Here is a 24,060-nt window from a genome sequence, read left to right on the forward strand (position 1 = left end):
ACTACCTCCAGAAGTGGTCAGGAAAAATCAGATCACAATCAGATCACAATGCGTCTTTTAATCTGGGCACAAATTAATGTGGACAAGATCAGGACAAAAGGCAAGTTAGAACCAAAGCTGCATTTAGTATGTTTTAACGTTCAGGAAAGTCCAATTGAATGGAAACGGTGCTGTACTGATCGACCAGTTGAAAAACTGGGAGGGATTAGATTGTGGGCTGGGGAACGCTGTCAGTATGGCCAATGTCCTTTAAATACGTCACTCACTGCTTCAAGCCACACCTCGCCACACCCACCAAATGACAGCAAACATACCTCACAGTATTTTCAGAAACGTACAAGTAGGTTTTGGGGAACAAGTACAAACCGTTCCACAACGTAGCAAATGTTCAAGCGAACTAAACGCACCTCAGGTATAAATGAGGCTAAAGAAACCAATACACAATCCACTTAATCCAAATCAGTTGACAGTCTTGCATCCAGTTTTAAATAATTCGCTTTTATTGATTTGAAACAATTACAATTAAGCACAGTCAGAAGGATTAACCAAAATAAACACATCATGTGATTGAATCAAGATATATAAACAAGTATCAGACAAATGAGGTCACATGATTACATATGTCCAGATCACACAGTGCAAGGCAGTAAATGTCTGCTCCACTTAAAGGGGCAATCAGCAGTTGAAACAATAACAAAGCACTCCATGCCACTGTTTTGGCAAAAAGCTGAGGGAGGGGCTGGAGAAATTGTTACCACTCTCAAATTCATAGACATAGTTATGGATGTAAGGACTGGCCATCCATGATATGAAAATAAAAGTGTTAACCACGTTTTGAGGCTACGCAGTGTTTGTTTACATTTGTTGGCGTAAAGCAAACTTATTTTGTGGGGTTTTGATGGGGTATGACAGTGGAATTAAGTTCAAGAGGCATTTATAAGTTACATTCTTCAAGAATCAATGGGTACATATCATGAATGTTTATGTCTGAAAATGGATGTAGCAACTTTAACATAATAGAGGAAAGTTCAGCAAGGGAATATAGAGTGTTGGGCCAGGGGCCAGGGGTAAGGGGCCAGCGTCCAGGGGCAAGGCCCAAACAGAAAGCATTTATTGGGGAGTGGGAGAGCAAGTCAGTGAAAGACTGAATTTCAATTCCCAAAACAGTAAAAGCATTGCAGAGGCAACTTTTACTGGGAAAATACACATTAAATATGTAGAAATAGTTGTGGTGACTGTCTTCTGGTATGGATAAACTGTAAATGGTTATTTTCTATCAGGCAAAGATTAAGTCCATTTTAGTAGAGGTCCTTGCCACGTCATTAAGGTACTGTATTCTAAGAAATCTTACCCACTCAACGGCACAGGTGTGTAAACACACACACACACACACACACACACGCACGCACGCACGCACGTGCGTGCACACATAACTTATACCATTGATATTGAAAGTGTGTTATGAGTTTCAGGGCTGCATCCAAAACGTTAACCATTCATTAATGAGTAAGATTTCATGTCATATACATTCATTACATACTGTATAGTATATACATTTCTCCAGTTAATTTATCACTTACATTGAGCATGTATCTACAGAGAGAAAGAGAGAGAAAGAAAGAGAGAGCGAGAGAAAGAGAGAGAGCGAGAGAAAGAGATAAAAATGTTCAGAATGCCTCCAACGACATTCAGTATTCAGTTCCACTTTCAATTTACAGTAGTCAACATCGTATTTGTACATTTCGTACAGTAGCTGTCTATTCAGAACGATTCTCTCTTCATAGCTTTTCGTCACCTGGATGAGTGTGTGTCATTTTCCTCAGTGTGTGTGTGTGTTTGTTTGTGTGCAGCCAGGAAGTGGCGAGGGCGTAGGTGTACTACGCTGCATATCTCTTTCATTACGAGCCTTACAGCAACTCCCTGTCGTGTACCACACATACACACTCTTTACATGTGTACTCATGTGTCCATGCACATCTACATGTGCCCTTTGACCATTCTGTTGCTCTGACTTCATAACCGGGGGTAGCAGGGTTCTTGTTGGCAAATGGGAAACTACAGTGCAAGTCACCTCTATTGAGAATGAAATTGCTTTCTCTCTGTCCTCCTCCCATCTCTCTCTCTCTCTCTTTCCCTGTTCTCAGATCTCTACCCTATTCACTAGTGCACTGATACACACCAAGTCTGTGACAGCTATATTTCTATTACAATATCTCCCTGTGGCTTTTACAATTTTCATATTTTTTTTTTTAGGAAACACAAAGATCAGAATTCAAAAGCAACCACACGAGAAAACTTGACTTACGAAATGTTTAAAATACAGACTCATCCGAAGTAAAGTAGAAGAAAAAACATTGGAAATGGAGAATTGTCAGCTTAGAATATAAATATTAGTCTATATTACAGGGGTCTGAGTTTGTAAGGCTATGTGAGCAGACAGGGCACAGTAGTAAGGTTCAGAGAGACTGCTCGTCATAGACACACATTGGGAGCGTTTTTTCTTCTCTCTTTAAAAAAATGCTGTCATTGTGGTCTTGTCAACCTAGCTAGTAGCATTAGCCTCTACGCAACATTAGCATACAGTTAACTTTAGATGTGGTATTCCTCTTTTAGGATCCCTTCAGGTAGGTTATACCCAGCTGAAAATTCTGTCTTTAGTTGTTTAGTGATTGTCATTAGTTAATTAACTGTGATATTACATAATGAGTAAACCAGTATGAATTTTAATTACAAGTTAATTAACAAGTAACTAATTAGCATGTCTTTAGCATGAGATCGTTTTTGGAACTTGATATGGAATTATTCAGAATGAATCCGTTTTCTGTATTGAAATCAATACAGTGCATCTCTGTTCAACAATTCTAGTGCATCATTGCCTGAATATGAACTGATGAATCAGGTCTCAGATGAATCAGGTCTCTGACAATCATTTTCCTTGAATGACTCTTAGAATGACTACGTCCTGCACAGTGAATCATCATCTTCAAATGTAAATCACATTTCAAACTCTGAAGGGTGAGTGAATCAACTCAGTGTATCTCTCTACCACCGAATCAACTCTTGGTGGTGAATTGAATTAATCCAGTCCAGGTTTCGGGCATACTGTAGTTAGATCTGAAGTCTGGAATGGCTGAGACCGGGACCTCAGTAAGTAAGTGGCACTTTGGGGGCAGGAAGGGTGATCTCTCTCTCTCTCTTGCTTCCCTCTGCCTTTCTCACACTCTATCTCTCTAACATGTGGACACCCACACACACCTCCTCTCTTCCCTCTTGTCAAAAACACTAACACTAACACACACACACACACACACACACAAAAACGTGTGCCCTCCTCACGCGCACGCCCTCTTGGCGTGCAGCATCTCGATGAGCAGGTTGTTGCAGGGCACCTCTCCACTCAGGTGCTTGTAGCAGAGGTAGTCCTCAGCCTGTGCCGACAAGGCCTTGAGCTCAGGCAGGCGCATCAGCAGCCGGCTGAACTTGTCCAGGTGCTGGGGGTAAGCACACATGGTGTACTCCAGCAGAGCCCCGTTCACCTGCTCCTGGACGCCCTCCACGAACGCCTGGCTCTCCAGTAGCTTCACATCTGAGGGGAGAAGAGACGGAAAGTTGTTGTTTTTTAACCTTAAACGCACAATTTGTAACTTTAAGTGTTGCTCTTGAACGTGTTTGAAAATTACATATTGTGACTTGACGTGGCATGTGGAAGCATGACAAACAGCGGCCATCAATCCTTTGATTGAATCCCAGCCATTATCTTAGTGAAAACATGGATCCAACTGTGCATGTCTGCCTGTCAGTCTTTCTTTGTTTCTGTGTATGCTCGAGAGTATCTCAAGCATTTCCATGACGATGTGCACCCAGCACAAGGATATGTTGTACTATAGAGATACTAGCTAACATAAGTCTGTTTACGTGGGCTGTTATGTATAGAAGCACATACGAGCATAGCTCCAGCACTAGCTGGGCTAAGAGAGGGACAACAGCTTGCCGTCTTCCCAGATGAGGCTCCTTTCCTCGGGTTCAGCATGAGAGCACCGAGGGGGGAGCCCCTCACAATTGAATCAAAAGTTGTCGATAATATTTTCAATACGGCTCAAAGGTGAAGCGAAAATTGCCCCTACAAATATGACCGAATTGCCTGAGGAAGAAAGAGATGAACGAATGACGACACACAGAAGGAGATGAGGAGAGAGTGAGCGAGCGAGGGAGATGGAGAGAGAGAGAGCGAGGCAGAAAACAGACATAAGCCACTCAGAACCCACACAAAGATCCACACTCTGCGCAAACGCCGGGGCCCTCTCAAGCACTCTTATTATTAAAAGCAGCTTTTGTTCACGGTGGGCTAGCTCTAAATTGCTACCGCTTAGGGGAATGTAGATGATAAAAGGCCATTTTCCCATCTAGCGAGCACGGCGGATTCTGGCCTAGTGTCTGTCTGGAGAAAAACCGATGTGGGGGTCAATCCATTAAGCCTTCTTTGAGCGTGGTGCGCAACAAGGGCGACGCTCGTTGCCTTTGTAAACATAGCCTATTCAGAGCAGCCTAATTCGAATTAAGCCCATAACCTGTGCAAAGCGCCACTCCATTGAGACGAATCATTTAGCCTCTTAGAGCCATAAAGGGGACAAACTGCCAATATGCACAAATCCCCAAAATATATACCGACATATCAGCGCGCCATCCTTCTTTTGACAAATGAATTGCTTTGGATCAAACTCAAATTGAAGGAATTGCCAGTTATGTTTCAAAATGTGATAAATGAGGTGAGGTTGAGAAGCCATTGTGGGGCATTTCATTTACAACACCAATTACTTTCATTTAAGCTCATGCTTATTTGATTTCAGTAATTCAACCTAATTTAAGCACATGATTATTTGATTTCACATTCTCCAACAGTGCTCATTAAACGCACCTGTAACTCAAGTACACCTAACAATTGTACCAAATGAGAGAACAAAAAAATATTGTATTAATTTCACATTTAATAGACCCTTTTCCAGTACACGACACACTGACGTCACGCACAGATGTCCGCGACTCTTGGCGGCAATAAGAAAGCCATCACCATCTGCACCCATTCAACATAGCCTAGATTTACGTTTTTATTACTTCTAAACAAAAGAAAAATATTTAGCTCTCATACGCTTACAATGATGTTTTGAGTCTTGCTTTAACAGTCGTTAAGATTATATTTGTTGTGATCTTTGCAAAATAACTATTTTGGATGCAGCAGCTGTTAGCTAGAAGGCTAACGCTCATTGATATAAGCTGTAGCAAAAGCTAGCCAAAGAGTGTGTGCTTTTTTAAGTGTAATGCAGTTGATTTGCGAAGAGGACTAACATCATATTAAGCTGGACTTTCATACGAGCCTTAAAATCCCATTATAATCCAAAAGTAGTATGAAATGCACTCATAAGCAACATGTAAATAGCGGTTATTTTTGCTTGCGTTCTGTAAGAACTCGTTCGTGTTCTGCCACCAACTTGCACGCATCGCCCTCATGCGGCAATGTTTGGCAACACAGAAAGGGGTCTATATGACTGTGCCAAGAGACATACAGTAAACAAGAGCCACCATGGGAATCCCTATAGGTTCTCAGAGAATTGCTTATTATTGTTTCAAAGTGTATTGAAACTTTGTGAAGATGCACTTTAAACCAGGTTGGACTTGACATTACTTATTGGTCCACGGAGGGTGAATATCGAGGTAATATTTTCAATGCCTTCAGAAAGTATTCACACCTCCGGACTTGTTCCACATGTTGTTGTGTTACAGCCTGAATTTGAAATGGACTGAGATTTTTTGTCACTGGCCTACACACAATACCCCAGAATGTCAAAGTGGAATTGTGTTTTTATAATAGTTTATTTACTTAATTAAAAATGAAAAGCTGAAATGTCTTGGGTCAATAAATATTCAACCCCTTTGTTATGGCTAAATAAGTTCAGGAGTCAAAATGTGCTTAACGAGAGACATAAGTTGCATGGACTCTGTGTGCAATAATAATGTTTAACATGATTGATGAATGACTATCTCATCTCTGTACCCCACACATACAATTATCTGTAATGTCCCTCAGTAGAGCAGTGAATTTCAAACACAGATTCAACCACAAAGAACATGGAGATTTTTCCAATGACTCGCAAAGGGCACCTATTTGTAGATGGGTCAAAATTGTAAAAAAGCAGGCAGTGAATATCCATTTGATGTATCAATACACCCAGTCAATACAAAGATACAGGCGTCCTTCTTAACTCAGTTGCCAGAGAAAAAAGGAAACCGCTCAGGGATTTCACCATGAGGCCAATGTTGACTTTAAAACAGTTACAGAGTTTAATGTCTCTAATCGCAGAAAACTGAGGGTGGATCATCAACATTGTAGTTAATCCACAATACTAACCTAAATGACAGAATGAAAAGAAGGATGCTTGTACAGAATAAAGAATATTCCAAAACATGCATCCTGTTTGCAACAAGTCACTAAATTAATACTGCAAAAAAATGTGGCAAAGCAATTAACTTTTTGTCCTGAATATAGTGTTATGTTTGGGGTAAATCCAATACAACACATTACTGAGTACGACTCTCCATATTTTCAAGCATAGTGGTGGCTGCAACATGTTGTGGGTATGCTTGTAATTGTTAAGGTCTGGGGAGGTTTTCAGGATAAAAAATAAACGGAATGGAGCTAAGCACAGGCAAAATCCAAGAAGAAAACCTGGTTTCGTCTGCTTTCCACCAGCCACTGGGAGATGAATTCACCTTTCAGCAGGACAATTAACTAAAACGCAAAGCAAGAGCTACACTTTAGTTGCTTACCAAGAACACAATAAATGTTCCTGAGTGGCTGAGTTACAGTTTTGACTTAAATCTACTTGAAAATCTATGGCAAGACCTGAAAATGGTTGCGTAGCAATTATCAACAACCAATTTGACACAGCTTGAACATTTTTGAAAAGAATAATGGGCAAATATTGCAATCCAGGTGTGGAAAGCTCTTAGAGACCTACCCAGAAAGTGGTGTGAACGAGTTATTTCTGTATTTCATTTTTAAGAAATAAATATGGAGAATGGTCCATGCTATCCACGTTCCTTTGGACGTCCCAACACTGATGTTACCCTATTGAAGATTACATTTAAAATGGTTAAGGTAAGGGTTAAGGGTAGGTTTTAGAGTTGGGATGTCCCAAGGATCCGGGATAGCACTAACCTATGGAGAACCCATGGCTGATCTCCCACTCGCAGGGGTCGAAGAGGACAAGGAACTTAATGGCGATTGGTCCACGGACCTTAATATAAAGTTAACATTTTCAACCCTTAATTAGGAGAGAATTATTTGTTATGGGGATATCCAGCTCCCCATGGTGGTCCCCTGTACATGCAATTGAATCTCCCACTCACCGGGGTTGAAGAGGATGAGGAACTTGAAGCAGGCAATTTCTCTGCGGTCCGCCTGTAGGGTCTGTAGTTTCTCAACTAGCTCCTGTCCTCTCTGCACCAGGCTTGTGAGAGTGGCTCCTGCCTGGGACGCTATGGACGCCAGCTCCACCTAGACCACAACATACACATGCATGAGTTTCAACATAGGAACTTTCCTCAATTTGTTTTATTTCTGGTCTCATTAAAAGGTACTCAGTGATATGCGTTTACCACAAGGAGCGGTGTGACTGACTTCCAACTTCTGTGCGTGCATGTGTGATGATGATGCTTGGTGATCATTGCACTCACCTCCTGCCCTGTGACCAGTAGCACGCTGCCCTCCTTGCCGTGTTGGACTTGCCTGGAGATGAAGTCCAACACCAGCAGCTCGCTCCAGCAGTTGTGAAGCAGCTTCATCTGATCTCCTACCTGATAGTAGACAGAAGGAATGAACATCCATTCAAACACACATATTTGGGGTGTGTTCCAAATACACAGATTCCCTTGCTTTTGAATCCCCATGGCTTTGCTACATAACAAGGTAACAGACTTAAAATGGTTTGGTTAAAATGACAACACCCAAGGTAATTAAAAACATTTGCTAAACTAAAGTGAACTATCCCTTTAACTATACATTAACTTAATGTGGTTAACCAGAAGTAGTACTAATGCACCATTACAGATATAAAATACAATTTATACAGTATAATCCAGAAAACCTTTCTGATATGACAAAAGATTATTGTAGTCTGCTTTTTGCGGCATAGTCAAGCTATGGATGATGAATTATCCATTATCCGTTATCCACTATCCATTATCCATTTCCTGAGTAGAAGTTGCATTTTGGGTAAATGTCACAAACAACTACAAACCCAGAGAACAGCAACACTGTACAAACAAAATCAATATTCATTGCAATACAGCTTAACAACCAGCCCATCTCATCACATGACGTGAGTGTGAGCATGCTTGTTTGACAAACGTCAACATTCTTTGAATATCAGTTAAGTCTTCCATTTTATGGAAATTCACAAGCCAGGGACAAAAGCATGTCAACATCACCAAAGATACCTAGATATAGTACATGAACAGAGACCCATCGAGACATGGCCCCATTTAGTCTGGATTTTCTGTTGCCATGGCAAATGGATGCTATTTACCACCAAGTCGAGCTCTGTCACCACGAGGTCGGTTTTTCATTTATTTGTTGTAGCACAGCGAGTTCTTTAACACAAATACCAGACCGGATTCAATACACACTTCAGGAATTGCACAACAAACCATTGACACACAGCAATGTGAATGCAACAGAATATGTTGGGGGTTTTCATTCGGAATACAGTGCACACCATAAAGACTCTAGTCTGTGGCATCCTACTGCTATTCCCCCATCTGCACCTATTGAAAATGTCAAGTACCTCAGAATTTTGATGGATTTTCTTTCTTCTCTCTCCATCTCCCAGCTCTCACTCGCCCATGGGTGAGTCCGTGAACTATTTCTAACAGTCAATGGTGAATACCACTCTAGGATTTAATATGAAGTGTATACTGCCTATTGTACAACCATTGAGGTGCCGGTTTAGGCAAAAGTATTGTGAGTGTGAAAAAAAAGATAATCTGAATTCATGAAAGTGATTATTTTGTACTATTACTATTAACCAACATACTGAACAACATGTTTTATATTTTTGTCTTGATACACAGCTAAACTAGAGCAGCTGTTCTGAGTGCATATGGTGCAATGCTAATGTCCACCTGGCTCATTCTATTGCTATAGCATGCCATGCTAGCAAGTCATTACACCTGGTAAATGAGGTAGAAGTTCCTTCCTGGAAGCCATTCTACTGTGAGGGGATTGACACACACCTGTCCAACACAGACGTAGACACAAAGACCTGGAAACTACCCATCAACACGTGGTGAAGAGAGTCAATAAGGTAATGTATGCCACCTCCACCATCGCACACACACACACACAAACACACACATACATACATACACACAGCCCAGCTTAGTACTGGCATGAAAAACACATGGTAACCCATCTCCAGATATTGCCGTTTGTTACCAGCGTACCAGCGTACCAGCGTAGCACCAGCATAGCACTGTTGAGTAAGTTTGCATGCACACTAATAATTCTATATTAAACTGATTATGGGAGTAGGGTGAGTATGGCATTAGTCATGTAAACACCTTACTCTGATTATCTTAATGGTCGTTAAGGTCTTAATCGAAGTAAGCATACTTCGATTAAAACACCTAGATTTTTGAGCAATATTTAGGTTTATTAGGACATGTAAACAGCAGTGTGTTTGTTCTAGCATGAGCAGTGCGAGCCTCTCACTTTACCGCCAGTGAAGTGAGTTCGGAAAATCGACAAGTATGCATCTTAGAAATAGTTTTCACATTTAAAATCTATATGTCTGAACTCAGATTCAAATAGGCTTCATATTTATAATACTATTATAATATGGTTAAATATGAATATAATAATATGTGGTAGAACGTTTATTTTGATTGGCATTTTTGGCATTTATCAAAGTCCTATCAGGTAGCCTGATTTCAGATGTGTCCACGTAAACAGGATTATTAGGGAAAATGTAAATGTTTAAATCAAAGGATTATATTAATCTTACTATCCACAATAATCATAGTAAAATGGGGCGGCAGGTAGCCTATTGGTTAGAGCGTTGGACTAGTAACCGAAAGGTTGCAAAATCGAATCCCTGAGCTGACAAGGTAAAAATCTGTCGTTCTGCCCCTGAACAAGGCAGTTAACCCACTGTTCCTAAACCGTTATCGAAAATAAGAATTTGTTCTTAACTGACTTGCCTAGTTAAATAAAGGTTAAAAAAATGTGCATGTAAACATACCTATTGACCTGAAGGAATATAATGTATTTCAATGCATTTTAGTATGATAATTTCAATCATTGGAAATATTTCCTTTTGTGTGTGTGCATGCTGTTGCCAGATCATTTTATGTTAATTTCTCTACCATAACCTGCCTCCAACGTCGTTTTAGAGAAGGATTATTTCTGTCTGTAATGAAGCCCTTTTGTGGGGGAAAACTCATTCTGATTGGCTGGGTCTGGCTCCCCAGTGGGTGGGCCTATGCCCTCCCAGGCCCACCCATGACTGCAACCCTGCCCAGTCATGTGAAATCCATAGATTAGGGCCTAATGAATGTATTTAAATTGACTGATTTCCTTAAATGAACTGTAACTCAGTAAAATCTTTGAAATTGTTGCATGTTGAATTTATAGTTTTGTTCAGTATATTAAATAGGGATTATGTATTATATAGTGATTATGTATTATATAGTGTAGTGATTGGATAACAAATACCACAATTAAAATGATTTATTAGACATATATGATGACAATCAGATAATACGTATATCACACAGCTTATTTAGTAGCTTTCTCTCATCTTAGATCAAACAAACTTTCAGAAGTCTAGCTGTAGACTGAAGAAGACGCCAATTAATGGTCACTTTTAAAAACATTGAAGTAGATTTTGTAACGATTTGACTACGCAGAAAGCTGTAAAAATCTCAAATAAAACTTGATATTTTACAAATACTCTCTGTCCCTCCACATGGAAAACCCAAACACATTAACTAAACACTCTGGAGTACACATTCCACTCTTATCTACTGCAAGGAATGCCTTCAGTACCGGCAAAAATAACTGGGGACTTCTTGGCAAATAGTCCTGTTATTCATAGTCAACTGGTTTTATGTCTTAGTGCTCCTCCTACAGAAAGTGAAAGTTGACTTTGGCTAATAGGTTCTTGTGGTGAAGCTTTTCCCATTACATGAAGGTAGTTTGTGCTACGCCTCTTATTTTGTGTTATTTACTCTGTATATACTGTATCTACTATATGATACAGGACAACAAAGGCAAAGGGTATTATATATAAATGAATCTAAAACAATGTAATGTGTTATAAATTGAATAGAGTAATATAATTGCTATTGTCTGCTTCAGCCGTGAAAGGAAAGCCATACCATACCAAAATGTTTAACTGACCTTAAGAACAATAAGCCACACTAAACTGTTAACTATTCAAGTATTAATAAACACCCAGACCCTGAAAAATAAAACATTTCATCCATCAGCCATTGTACTGCTCTAAACCTTATCAAACCAAACAATGCTTCCATTGTGGTGAAAATATTGAAAGTAGGGACATGGTATTGCTTTATACAGCACGTTAAGAGGGTCCATTTCCTTTACATCAGCATAAAACTCAAGTGTTTTATTTTAGGAGAGATGAACACCGACCTCGACCTAACCAGGTTAAATCACTGCAAGTACGCTATTACCATTCATCACTATCACACACACACACACGCTCCCACACACTGGCACTCACACACTGGCACTCACTCTCTCTCTCTCTCTCTCTCTCTCTCACAACACACACACACACACACACACACACACACACACACACACACAACACACACACACACACACACACACACACACACACACACACACACACACACACACACACACACACACACACACACACACACACACACACACACACACACACAAATAAAATATCCTCCCTAACTCACTCTAAATTAGTTCAGTCAACATCACCGTGAACCTTGGGAGAAGGGATAATAAGCAGATTGAGGCATAATTCAATCATTTGAAATAAAATGCTGCTTTATAAAAGATCTCTCAAAGATCTCTTCTCCTGACAACACTGTTCCATTCTGCCTCTCAGGATGGCCAAGAAGGGTTGACTTCATAAAATCTCTTCCAGATAGGAATGGATGAAGGTCAGACTGAAATTAATAGCGTTGGGTGACATACGGAACCACAGTGAAGAGATTGCCCTTTCCTGGCTCCTCTCCTCAATGTGTGAACCGAATGGCAGCGATGCGCGCCCACACAGTCCCTGCTGCAACTAGCATGCACCCGGTGCTCAAGTAGCTACAACGTGTCAGAGCATCTGTTTGTTCACCGCTGAAAGTCGGTAGCCCGAGTCACGCCTGACCAGAATGGGTCTTGAGGAGAGCATTGCGGGAGGGCAGCGGTTGAAGCCAAGTCAATTAGCCGTTCACCTCATGGTAGCATTACACAGAGCGAAAATCGATGGATTAGCCAGTTAGCTTGAATAAACACTCACAAATAGCGTGCTACAATTCCCTGGTGTGTAAAGAATTCTAAAGTGGGATATGACTTATTAAGGTCAATTATAGCATGCCCATTCTGAGGTTGTGTGGAGTTATTTCAGAATATATAGTAAAGTTCAGACATCTCTCATAATGTCACTACTCTATGTCACCATAGTGACAGACACTACCGTTCAAAAGTTTGGGGTCACTTAGAAATGTCCTTGTTTTTGAAAGAAAAGCTAATTTTTTTGTCCATTAAAATAACATCAAATTGATCAGCAATACAGTGTAGACATTGTTAATGTTGTAAATGACTATTGTAGCTGGAAACGGAATATTATGGAATATCTACAAAGGCATACAGAGGCCCATTATCAGCAACCATCACTCATGTGTTCCAATGGCATGTTGTGTTAGCTAATCCAAGTTTATCATTTTAAAATCAAATCAAATCAAATCAAATTTTATTAGTCACATACACATGGTTAGCAGATGTTAATGCGAGTGTAGCGAAATGCTTGTGCTTCTAGTTCCGACAATGCAGTAATAACCAACAGTAATCTAACCTAACAATTCCACGCTACTACCTTACACACACACACAAGTGTGAAGGGATAAAGAATATGTACATAAAGATATATGGATGAGTGGTGGTACAGAACGGCATGGCAGATGCAGTAGATGGCTATATAGATACGGTTATATACATATGAGATGAGTACTGTAGGGTATGTAAACATAAAGTGGCATAGTTTAAAGTGGCTAGTGGTACATGTATTGCATAAAGATGGCAAGATGCAGTAGATGTATAGAGTACAGTATATATACATATGAGATGGGTAATGTAGGGTATGTAAACATTGTATTAGTGGCATTGCTTAAGTGGCTAGTGGTCATTTTTAATAATTTCCATCAATTCCCATTTTTAAAGTGGCTGGAGTTGAGTCAGTATGTTGGCAGCGGCCGCTAAATGTTAGTGGTGGCTGTTTAACAGTCTGATGGCCTTGAGATAGAAGCTGTTTTTCAGTCTCTCGGTCCCTGCTTTGATGCACCTGTACTGACCTCGCCTTCTGGATGATAGCGGGGTGAACAGCAGTGGCTTGGGTGGTTGTTGTCCTTGATGATCTTTATGGCCTTCCTGTGACATCGGGTGGTGTAGGTGTCCTGGAGGGCAGGTAGTTTGCCCCTGGTGATGCGTTCTGCAGACCTCACTACCCTCTGGAGAGCCTTACGGTGTGGGCGGAGCAGTTGCCGTACCAGGCGGTGATACAGCCGACAGGATGCTCTCGATTGTGCATCTGTAGAAGTTGTGAGTGCTTTTGGTGACAAGCCGAATTTCTTCAGCCTCCTGAGGTTGAAGAGGCGCTGCTGCGCCTTCTTCACAACGCTGTCTGTGTGGGTGGACCAATTCAGTTTGTCCGTGATGTGTACACCGAGGAACTTAAAACTTTCCACCTTCTCCACTACTGACCCGTCGATGTGGATAGGGGGTGCTCCCTCTGCTGTTTCCTGAAGTCCACAATCATCTCCTTTGTTTTGTTGACGTTGAGTATGAGGTTATTTTCCTGACACCACACTCCGAGGGCCCTCACCTCCTCCCTGTAGGCCGTCTCGTCGTTGTTGGTGATCAAGCCTACCACTGTAGTGTTCATCCGCAAATTGATGATCGAGTTGGAGGCGTGCATGGCCACGCAGTCGTGGGTGAACGGAGTACAGGAGAGGGCTCAGAACGCACCCTTGTGGGCCCCAGTGTTGAGGATCAGCGGGGTGGAGATGTTGTTACCTACCCTCACCACCTGGGGGCGGCCCGTCAGGAAGTCCAGACCCAGTTGCACAGGGCGGGTCGAGACCCAGGGTCTCGAGCTTGATGACGAGTTTGGAGGGTACTATGGTGTTAAATGCTGAGCTGTAATCGATGAACAGCATTCTCACATGGGTATTCCTCTTGTCCAGATGGTTAGGGCAGTGTGCAGTGTGGTTGCGATTGCGTCGTCTGTGGACCTATTGGGTCGGTAAGCAATTGGAGTGGGTCTAGGGTGTCCGGTAGGGTGGAGGTGATATGGTCCTTGACTAGTCTCTCAAAGCACTTCATGATGACGGAAGTGAGTGCTACGGGGCGATAGTCGTTTAGCTCAGTTACCTTAGCTTTCTTGGGAACAGGAACAATGGTGGCCCTCTTGAAGCAGGTGGGAACAGCACATGGGATAGGATTGATTGAATATGTCCGTAAACACACCAGCCAGCTGGTCTGCGCATGCTCTGAGGACGCGGCTGGAATGCCGTCTGGGCCTGCAGCCTTGCGAGGGTTAACACGTTTAAATGTTTTACTCACCTCGGCTGAGTGAAGGAGAGCCCGCAGGTTTTGGTAGGGGCCGTGTCAGTGGCACTGTGTTGTCCTCAAAGCGGGCAAAAAGTTGTTTAGCCTGTCTGGGAGCAAGACATCCTGGTCCTCGACGGGGCTGGTTTTCTTTTTGTAATCCGTGATTGACTGTAGACCCTGCACATACCTCTTGTGTCTGAGCTGTGAATTTCGACTCGATTTTGTCTCTGTACTGAGACTTAGCCTGTTTGATTGCCTTGCGGAGAGAATAGCTACACTGTTGTATTCGGTCATGCTTCCGGTCACCTTGCCCTGTGAAAAGCAGTGGTTCGCGCTTTCAGTTTCACGCGAATGCTGCCGTCAATCCACGGTTCTGGTTTGGGGATGTTTTATCGTTGCTGTGGGTACGACATCGTCAATGCACTTCCTAATGAACTCGCTCACCGAATCAGCATATTCGTCAATATTGTTGTTGGACGCGATGCGGAACATATTCCAATCCGCGTGATCGAAGCAGTCTTGAAGCGTGGATTCAGATTGGTCGGACCAGCGTTGAACAGACCTGAGCGCGGGAGCTTGTTGTTTGAGTTTCTGTTTGTAGGCAGGAATCAACAAAATGGAGTCGTGGTCAGCTTTTCCGAAAGGGGGGGGGGGGGCGGGGGAGGCCTTGTAGCGTCGCGGAAATTAGTGTAGCAATGGTCCAGTGTTTTTCCAGCCTGGTAGCACAATCGATATGCTGATAGAATTTAGGGAGTTTTGTTTTTAGATTGGCTAATTGATCATTAGAAAACCCTTTTGCAATTATGTGACTGATTTAATGACTGATTAAAGAAGCAATAAAACTGGCCTTCTTTTAGACTAGTTGAGTATCTGGAGCATCAGCATTTTGTGGGTTCGATTACAGGCTCAAAATGTCCAGAAACAAAGATCTTTCTTCTGAAACTTGTAAGTCTATTCTTGTTATGAGAAATTAAGGCTATTCCATGCGAAAGATTGCCAAGAAGCTGAAGATCTCGTACAACGCTGTGTACTACTCCCTTCACAGAATAGCGCCAAACTGGCTCTAACCAGAATAGAAGAGGAGTGGGAGGCCCCGGTGCACAACTGCGCAAGAGGACAAGTACATTAGAGTGTCTGTTTGAGAAACAGACGCCTCACAAGTCCTCAACTGGCAGCTTCATTAAATAGTACCCGCAAAACACCAGTCTCAACGTCAACAGTGAAGAGGCGACTCTGGGATGCTGGCCTTCTAGGCAGTTGCAAAGAAAAAGCTGTATCTCAGACTAGCCAATAAAAAGAAAAGATTAAGATGGACAAAAGTACACAGACACTGGACAGAGGAACTCTGCCTAGAAGGCCAGTCTAAAAGTATTTGGTTTCAAAAGTCAAATTTAATATATTGTGCAAAACAAACTTCACCATTTTCTTGTTATTTTAAATTACAGATAGCCAGGGGCTTGCTCCAACACTCAGACATCATTTACATGTGTGTTTAGAGCCCGCCAGAACAGAGGTAGTAGGGATGATCAGGGATGTTCTCTTGGTATGTGCGTGAATTGGACCATTTTCCTGTACTACTTAGCATTGTTAATGTAACGAGTACTTTTGGGTGTCAAGGAAAATGTACGGAGTAAAATTTTTTTTTTTAAGTATTTAGGAATGTAGTGAAGTAAAGGTTGTCAAAAATATAAATAGTAATGTACAGATAACCCAAAAAACTACTTAAGTAGTACTTTAAAGTATTTTTACACCACTGCATATAACTAATATGTCAATGGCACAATGGTTAAAATGGTTAAAAGTCACTATTTTTTACATATTCATGGGAGACCATGTTACACAGTTACATGTAGGTGGCTACTGTAATGCTAAGGCTAACTTGTTGACGCTGCTTGGTGGAATACCTCCTGGGCTGTGTGTGTTGAAAAAAAAGCTGTCACTGCTCTCTCAATTGTCATGGATACGGATGTGCTTCCTTGATTCCACCTGTCATCGTCTTTTCATCATGGTGGACACTTCTGCAGTAGGAAGTCCCAAATAAACAGCAGAATAATGTGTGCATGGCTGTCCATGCGTAAAATGGTAAATGTTGACAGTGTATGTGTGTGTATGTGAAAATGTGGGTGCGCTTGTCTGTATCCCAATGTTATTGCATTGGCGATTTCCACTCAGTTCAGGAATTGGTTATCATTTTCATTGTTGAGTTTTTCCCAATTCATCACTTGAATTTCAATTCACATCCTGATATAGGGAACTCACATCCTGATATAGGGAACTCACATCCTGATATAGGGAACTCACATCCTGATATAGGGAACTCACCCCAATAAACAAAAACTGATACAATGACATATGTCATATGCCTTGAGAAAATATAACATTATGTATCCTCCATGTTATGATTCTCACAAGCCCCACTCAGGCCAATAATAAATATTAGACTACGGGCTCTGCACAATTTGAAACCTTTAAACCAGAAAGGGCTTAACTGTACAAAAGGTCTTACCTGTAAGCCTGACGAAGACCTTTGTGGTTGATACATTGCTAATAAAACATCAGGAGCATCAAAACAGTGGGAAGGTTTTTTTGTCTTATTTCCACATGTCATTTTGTACCCTGTGGAGGTTTGTTGGATGTGTACAACACTTTTGTACTAATAGATAATTTTTTCCTGAAAAAAGTGTAAGGACGGCATATCATCTACAGTCTAAACCATCTCTGAGAAATTTGGAGGTTTCCAAATGATTAACAACTTTGCTTGGTATGACAACAAATGATTGACTCTTGGTTCCCTACCTTGAGCTCCTTGAAGAAGATGCAGCTTCGGGCCCACTCCACGATGGAGAAGAGCGTCTGGTCGGCCATGTGACACATTAGGCTGAAGGGGCTGAGTCTCTCCTGACCCTTGCCCCCCTGGCCACTCTGCTCCTGCTGAAGGTGAGCAGCGATCTTACTCTGCACCTGCAGCTCGTCCGGGTCACATCGCAGAAATTCCAGCACCAGCTGAGGCACCCCGGGGACCTGCGGAGAGCCCGGTCCAGAGTATACCTGCTCCGGGTAGGTGTAGCTGCCCACTACCGAGTCTGGGGAGCTTGTGTAGTGGTCCGGGTACTCGGACTTGATCGCCCTGCTGGGGAAGGAGGCGTACTGGTACTGGGGGGGTAAGGGTGCATGGGGGGGGAGTCCAGGCATAGCCATGCCCAGTGAGGGGGGTCCGTAGAGGCTGCGGTCGTAGTCTGTGGGGGCGATGGGGGTCGTGGTGGTGTGGAGGATGCCCTTGGGGAGCGGGTGGAGGCCCGGGAGACTGTCGGTGAAGGTGTAGTCTGTCTGGGTGTCAGGGGAGAGCATCGGAGGGGTGGTCTCCATCTTGAGGCCGGTGGCTCGAATCAACGCTTTCTTCTGCTGCTTGAGGGCTCGGTCGCGCTTGTACATGGGGCCAAACTTATTCCGGCCTCCTCGCATGCGATCGGCACGGACAGCTGATGGAATGAGAGCAAGATCGAACGCCATTACTGTTATTCGATTCATTGCTAGCATTCACTCTGCAGAGGTTTAAGTTAGCATGTGAGAGTTCTTGGTAAAGCAATCAAAATGTGAACCAAAAATACACTAATAGAGCAATCTTTTTGTTGATTTAATGTATATATTTGAAGATATGGATTAAATCCATTGTAAAGTACATTTAATTTCCAGGGATAAACAAAAATGTTAGTTCTTGTTTTGTTATTATTCTGTATCCCAAAATAACTTTAAATTGCATTTACAGAGCTTGCATTCAAGCTTGTTGTTTCATAATGATTTAATGACATATGAAGAATAACCTCATCCAAAGCTCTTCTAATTACTCATTCATATTAGAAAACGTACTGTTCATACACGTTTTATCAAAGGCTACTGAAATAGTTTACCTGGAGCTATATTTAAAAATATATAATTCCATAGCTAATATGCCCAAACATTGGCAAAAATATATATGCAACAACTGACAAACTATACTTATAATATAGCTCATTTTTCTTACGTTTCATTGATTAGAGACGAATATTTAATAACACCTATTTGATAATAAGCCTACCAACAGACAGACTATAATGCAGCCTATGAAAGCCTACTGTTGTAGGCATCACCAACACAAAGAGATAGATATGCAATTTCATCAAACAGATATCAAACTTGATCAAATCTGATTTATAGCCCCCCAAAAATATACAACAAGTAGACGTTTAAATATATTAATTTTAAAATCTGACTGCATGCCATGTTAAACCAAAATATGAACTAAATTATTAATCAAATAAAAATTATCTTACCTTCTAATCGCATTCCAACATTCAGGCATTTCTGAAACCGACAAAATGGACACCGTTTCCTCTGAGTTTTGTCAATTTTACAATCCTGGTTTTCTGCACATGTATACCTCTTATTATTTTGAACCGTTCTTTTGAAGAAACCCTGTGTGAGAGAGAGTTCATATAGACATGCCTATTAACAAAATAGCCAAATTAAGATCATCATCAATGCTGCAATAAAATTAATACAAAAACGAAAATAATATTAATACATTTTAATTAATAAAAATGATAACGAATTTCTTGAGGGATATCATCTTGACGTAAACAAAAAGCCTTTTATAAAAAGAAATGATTGCGTCTTTTGCAGCCTACCTTACAGCTTTCACACGTCAGTAGTCCATAGTGGTATCCCGACACCTTATCGCCACAAACAGGACATAGCTCTTCCAAATCGACATCATAAGTGTACTCCATTCCGGTCAACGGAACACCTGGGAATGCACATGCCGGTGAGCAACAGGTAGTTTAGAAATAAATCACTGTATTCAAAAAATATATATATAAACTTTTTTAACTGTATCACCAGTATTCTGTCTTACATTTAGGACTATCAATTGTGTGTATTTCCACTAATCGGCCTAAATATTGGAAATATTGTCATATTTCATAAAAATTAACGGAATTTCTTTGCTTGTATTTTGGATGTGTGTAGCCTATGTGCATAAACAAAATTATCGGCAAACATGTAGCCTATCCTATTTSAGAAGAAAAGGCTAATTAAAACCTGATTACAATCTTTAATAAATCAAAGCGCAGGTATGCATATTCGATACCAATCTAATATTGTAATAATTATTTTGTATCCCCAATAATCTGATCCTTCAGAAATAGGCTTCGTATTTTGATCCTAGGCCTACGAAATTATGCACCGAAATGACGCACATTTAGCAAAGCTACATCATTTATGAACATGCATATTTTCAATTGAGCATCAAAACAAATACTTCACCAGCATTAACATAATTATTTTAAATCACCGCACTAAATTAAAAGTTCATTGTTGAATGATGACATTTGGAAACCCGGAAAAGTAGTCTACGTATGCAGGCCATACCTGTTGGATCCCCAGCGTTATATTGGCTAGAACTGTAGTATTCGGTGTCCGTTCTCCTCTTGGCTAGAACGGTAGTAGGCTATTCAGTGTCAGTTTGGATATGCATCCACGGAGAAACGACTTCGAAACACGCGCTGTGGCTCTAACTTCATGAAATGAATAGGCCTACCCCGCAGGAATGATGATGGAGGAAGGAGCAGTGAGCAGCTCCCTACAATAACTGACTTTGCCTGATCGAGACCTACCATGTGCATGCCCACTGACAGACATACCCTCCTCATATTTACAGATTGTGAGGGTGGATCTGATTGGAAGGCATGTCACGCTGGTGAGGTAAGCGACGGGAGACACCTCCTATCTGCTTGGCTAAGGTAGGTCTATAGAGTGACTGACATGTGGAGGGTTGACACGCTATAGATAAGTATTAGTGGCTTAATAAAAATTATTATGTTTTTAGATTATACTTTAATCGTGAACTAACCAATATCACAAGAACCGTAGGCTACTTGATTTTGCCACTAAAATTACTAAAACTAGCATAACCAAAATAGGCCTACTTATATAACGCTATTTGGTAATAGGCCTACTGTCTTTTGTGGCCTCATATTTTGCATGCCAAACCAATAAAATATATACCGTTGTATTACTATCGAATAATATAGGCCTACAATATGAATAAATAATCACTTATCATCCGTCTTTGATTAAATCAAATGTCAAATGTAAATAACAACACGGGACGTATAAAGGGAAGACTATGATACTGATGTGCCTTTGAACATAATGGGGGATGAAGCAATGGAGCCAGATCACACAGTGCAGTCCTACCTAACCCATTATTGGAAAAGCGATCCGAAACCGAACCATTATTAAAATGCATTCACCTTGCACATGATTAATAGCTGAAAATACTTACTTGGGAACTTCAGGTGGTATATTTACTGACGTTGTTTAGGTGTATTCAATAAGCATGCTATATGTGCTGCTCAGACATGAACAAAACAAACAAAGCAACAACTTTTGGTTTAGAGTTGGATTAAAAATGAGCGGGCGCTCAAATGTCGATAACTACGTTTCTCCTGCTTCTCCGGTTCAGCGTGGATACGTTTTGATTGGACTCCGTGCTCATGTGACATTGACTTTGGATAACGCTTTAGTTTTTTCTTCTTACGGTGACCTCACGGATAAGCTTTCAAATGCTGCTAAAAACTGTTTTCACAACTGCAACTTTCTCTATAGCCTAATATTTTAACTGTGATGTAAAATATTACATGGCTAAATGGCCTAAATCCTATTATATTCAAAGGACTTTCTGTCAAGGGCACACACACTAATTAACGAGAAAATAAAATCAGATTGACCGTGCCTTGTGCTTTTCAACCCAACATATAAAAGTGTCATTTTTTTATATTTTTACTTTCCATAAATTCATTCCATAATCTTCAGTCTTGAATTACAATTAATGTTAGCCTATACCCCAGAATGTTGAGTGATAGTAGGCCTAATTATATTATTTTGTTGTTGTTGCATATATGAGTACATTTAATACAGGCTTATAAACGGTTGACTGCACATATTATGTCTGACTCTGGCTTTAATCAATAGTCTACGTAGAGATACTAGCTCACTCCTTATCATGTATTTATTGTGTCTTTTGTCATAACTTGAGCATGCCTGACTAAGTCCTTGGAAACTGGAACATTTGAGAAATTACATTCCGAAATATTTGCCAGCAATATTATGCATAGCCTCCTCACCTGGACATTGTAATTTTAGAATATTTCTCATATTAATGGTGACGTTTTTTTTTATTGTGTTAAATATAGTCCTCGTAAACTGGAAATCAGCGTCGTGGATGAGCTTAATAATGTCCTTGGGTAAAATCGAATCCACATTCAACCATTGTGCATAGCCCACTAGGCCTAAAGGCACTAATCCATTAGTCTATGTGTCCTATATCTCTTTGCAGAGGAGCACAAAATGATTTCGTGAATAATGAAACATATAATGACGAAATAGATGAGACTTGAACAGTGATTTCTTAGCGCTGTCTAACGTCAATTTGTCACATGGATTTCTCAAGTCACTAACTATAATAAATGTATTATAAGTTAAACGATCATTTAAAATAGATAGGCCTAAAACAACAGCCTAAACATCTCAAGCTGCAAAGTGCACCATACAATGCCACATTTTAGTGATGGAACGGTATGCGAACCTCAATCTGTTGCTGCACAGATGCATTCATACAATACGAAGAGGCTCCATATGGCAGTATTCCCAGCTCTTTGTACATCCCCAACAGAGGCGTGCTCAACACACACACACACACACACACACACACACACACACACACACACACACACACACACACACACGACCACACACACACACACACACACACACACACAAAGTGTAGAATCATGTGCATAAATCAATCAGCCTAGCAGATTGTCCCGAACATTTTTGGTTATTTTAGGATTATTGTTGTTCCTCATTGATGTTCCTTATTTATTAAAGCAATATTAAGAGCCGTGAAAGTGATTATTGATTATTGGTGAATAATAATAATAATACATTATATATTGAATATATTATACTATATTTTATTTATGTAGTAATAATATTAGGCCGATTATTGTAAATTAATTATTTACACTGTCTTTATTAACGTTGTTCATATTTATTGTCCTCAAAGAGGAAATCAAATCTATCGGACGTTTACCTTAACCTCTGAGGATTAGAGGGGGGTCTGCAAAAACACATATGCACGCATTGTGAGTGTAGGAGGGTGGAGCAAGACATATAGCCACTTGGACGACCCTCCCTATCTATAAATCAGAGAAAATAGATAGTCTGGTGTTTATATTTTGGGATGGATTTTGTTTTGTGACTGTGCTGTGGCTACAGCTAGGGCCTGACGGGCCGAAGACACGCTCTGTCTCTCTGCCAGAGACTTATTTGTAAAATAAATAAAGAAGAGATTTGTGGCTGGGCCAATGTTTAGACTTCGTATTTTTTTGTTTTTATGCCATCCTCAGCTTTTCTTTTCGTGTCACTGTCGAAAAAAGGGGAGCACCGTAACATTTATTATTATAGCATAGATGCTGACGAATAGGCTACCTTAGTGAGTGTAGGCATCATAGTTATCTGGATATTGAAGTAAATTGCAAACCAAACATTACATATATCCTAAAGCCTAGTCATTTGCATATTCAATAAGTTCGTGTAATTAAAAAAATATTCTGAGGTGAAACTAACAAAAGACGTCGAAGCTACAGCCGACGTCTTAACTGACAGTCTTGTCCTAAAATCACGTCAGTCAATTTGTGCCATGGCTGTCTGAAGAACAACACTGCCGTTATTGTTAGTCCTCTATGCCATGCAAGGTAATAGGGAAATTAAACAGCCGCCTACAGCATAATGTTTCTTCAGTGAACTTCGCTTTGTGCCCAGCAACAGAGAGATAAATAGAGGTTTTGACAAGGTCAACCTCTATTGTACACCTTTGAATAAGCTACGTCGATTTTCTTCTCTCTTGAGTAGGCTAGGCCCTGTGGTTATTCTGACTGATCAATCTATCCAGGCCTAGCTTACATAAGAGTTGAGAAATATGACACATAGGTCAAATAAATGTCTATTCCACATTGGTTCAACAAAATTTAATTGAAATGGCATGGAAACAACGTTGATTCAACCTGTGTGTGCCCAGTGGGGTGGCCTATAGGCCTGTCCTGTGTTTGTACTGTACAGTACATTCGGAAAGTATTCAG

At 40.8% G+C, this 24,060-nt stretch overlaps 1 protein-coding gene across 1 annotated transcript; it reads right to left on the reverse strand.

The window, feature by feature from the left end:
* Positions 1 to 477: 477 nt before the first annotated feature.
* Positions 478 to 20,520, reverse strand: nr5a1b (nuclear receptor subfamily 5, group A, member 1b). The gene is made up of 7 exons (XM_023984545.2): positions 20,288 to 20,520; positions 19,546 to 19,664; positions 19,192 to 19,333; positions 17,678 to 18,360; positions 7,732 to 7,851; positions 7,405 to 7,552; positions 478 to 3,586 (listed from the first exon to the last, which is right to left on the reverse strand). Exons 2-7 carry the CDS (start codon positions 19,645 to 19,647, stop codon positions 3,333 to 3,335), a joined length of 1,449 nt encoding a protein of 482 aa, XP_023840313.1. The 5' UTR covers positions 19,648 to 19,664; positions 20,288 to 20,520; the 3' UTR covers positions 478 to 3,332.
* Positions 20,521 to 24,060: the final 3,540 nt, after the last annotated feature.

This window comes from Salvelinus sp. IW2-2015, linkage group LG4q.1:29 (assembly GCF_002910315.2).
Source record: "Salvelinus sp. IW2-2015 linkage group LG4q.1:29, ASM291031v2, whole genome shotgun sequence".
Classification (NCBI taxonomy): domain Eukaryota; kingdom Metazoa; phylum Chordata; class Actinopteri; order Salmoniformes; family Salmonidae; genus Salvelinus; species Salvelinus sp. IW2-2015.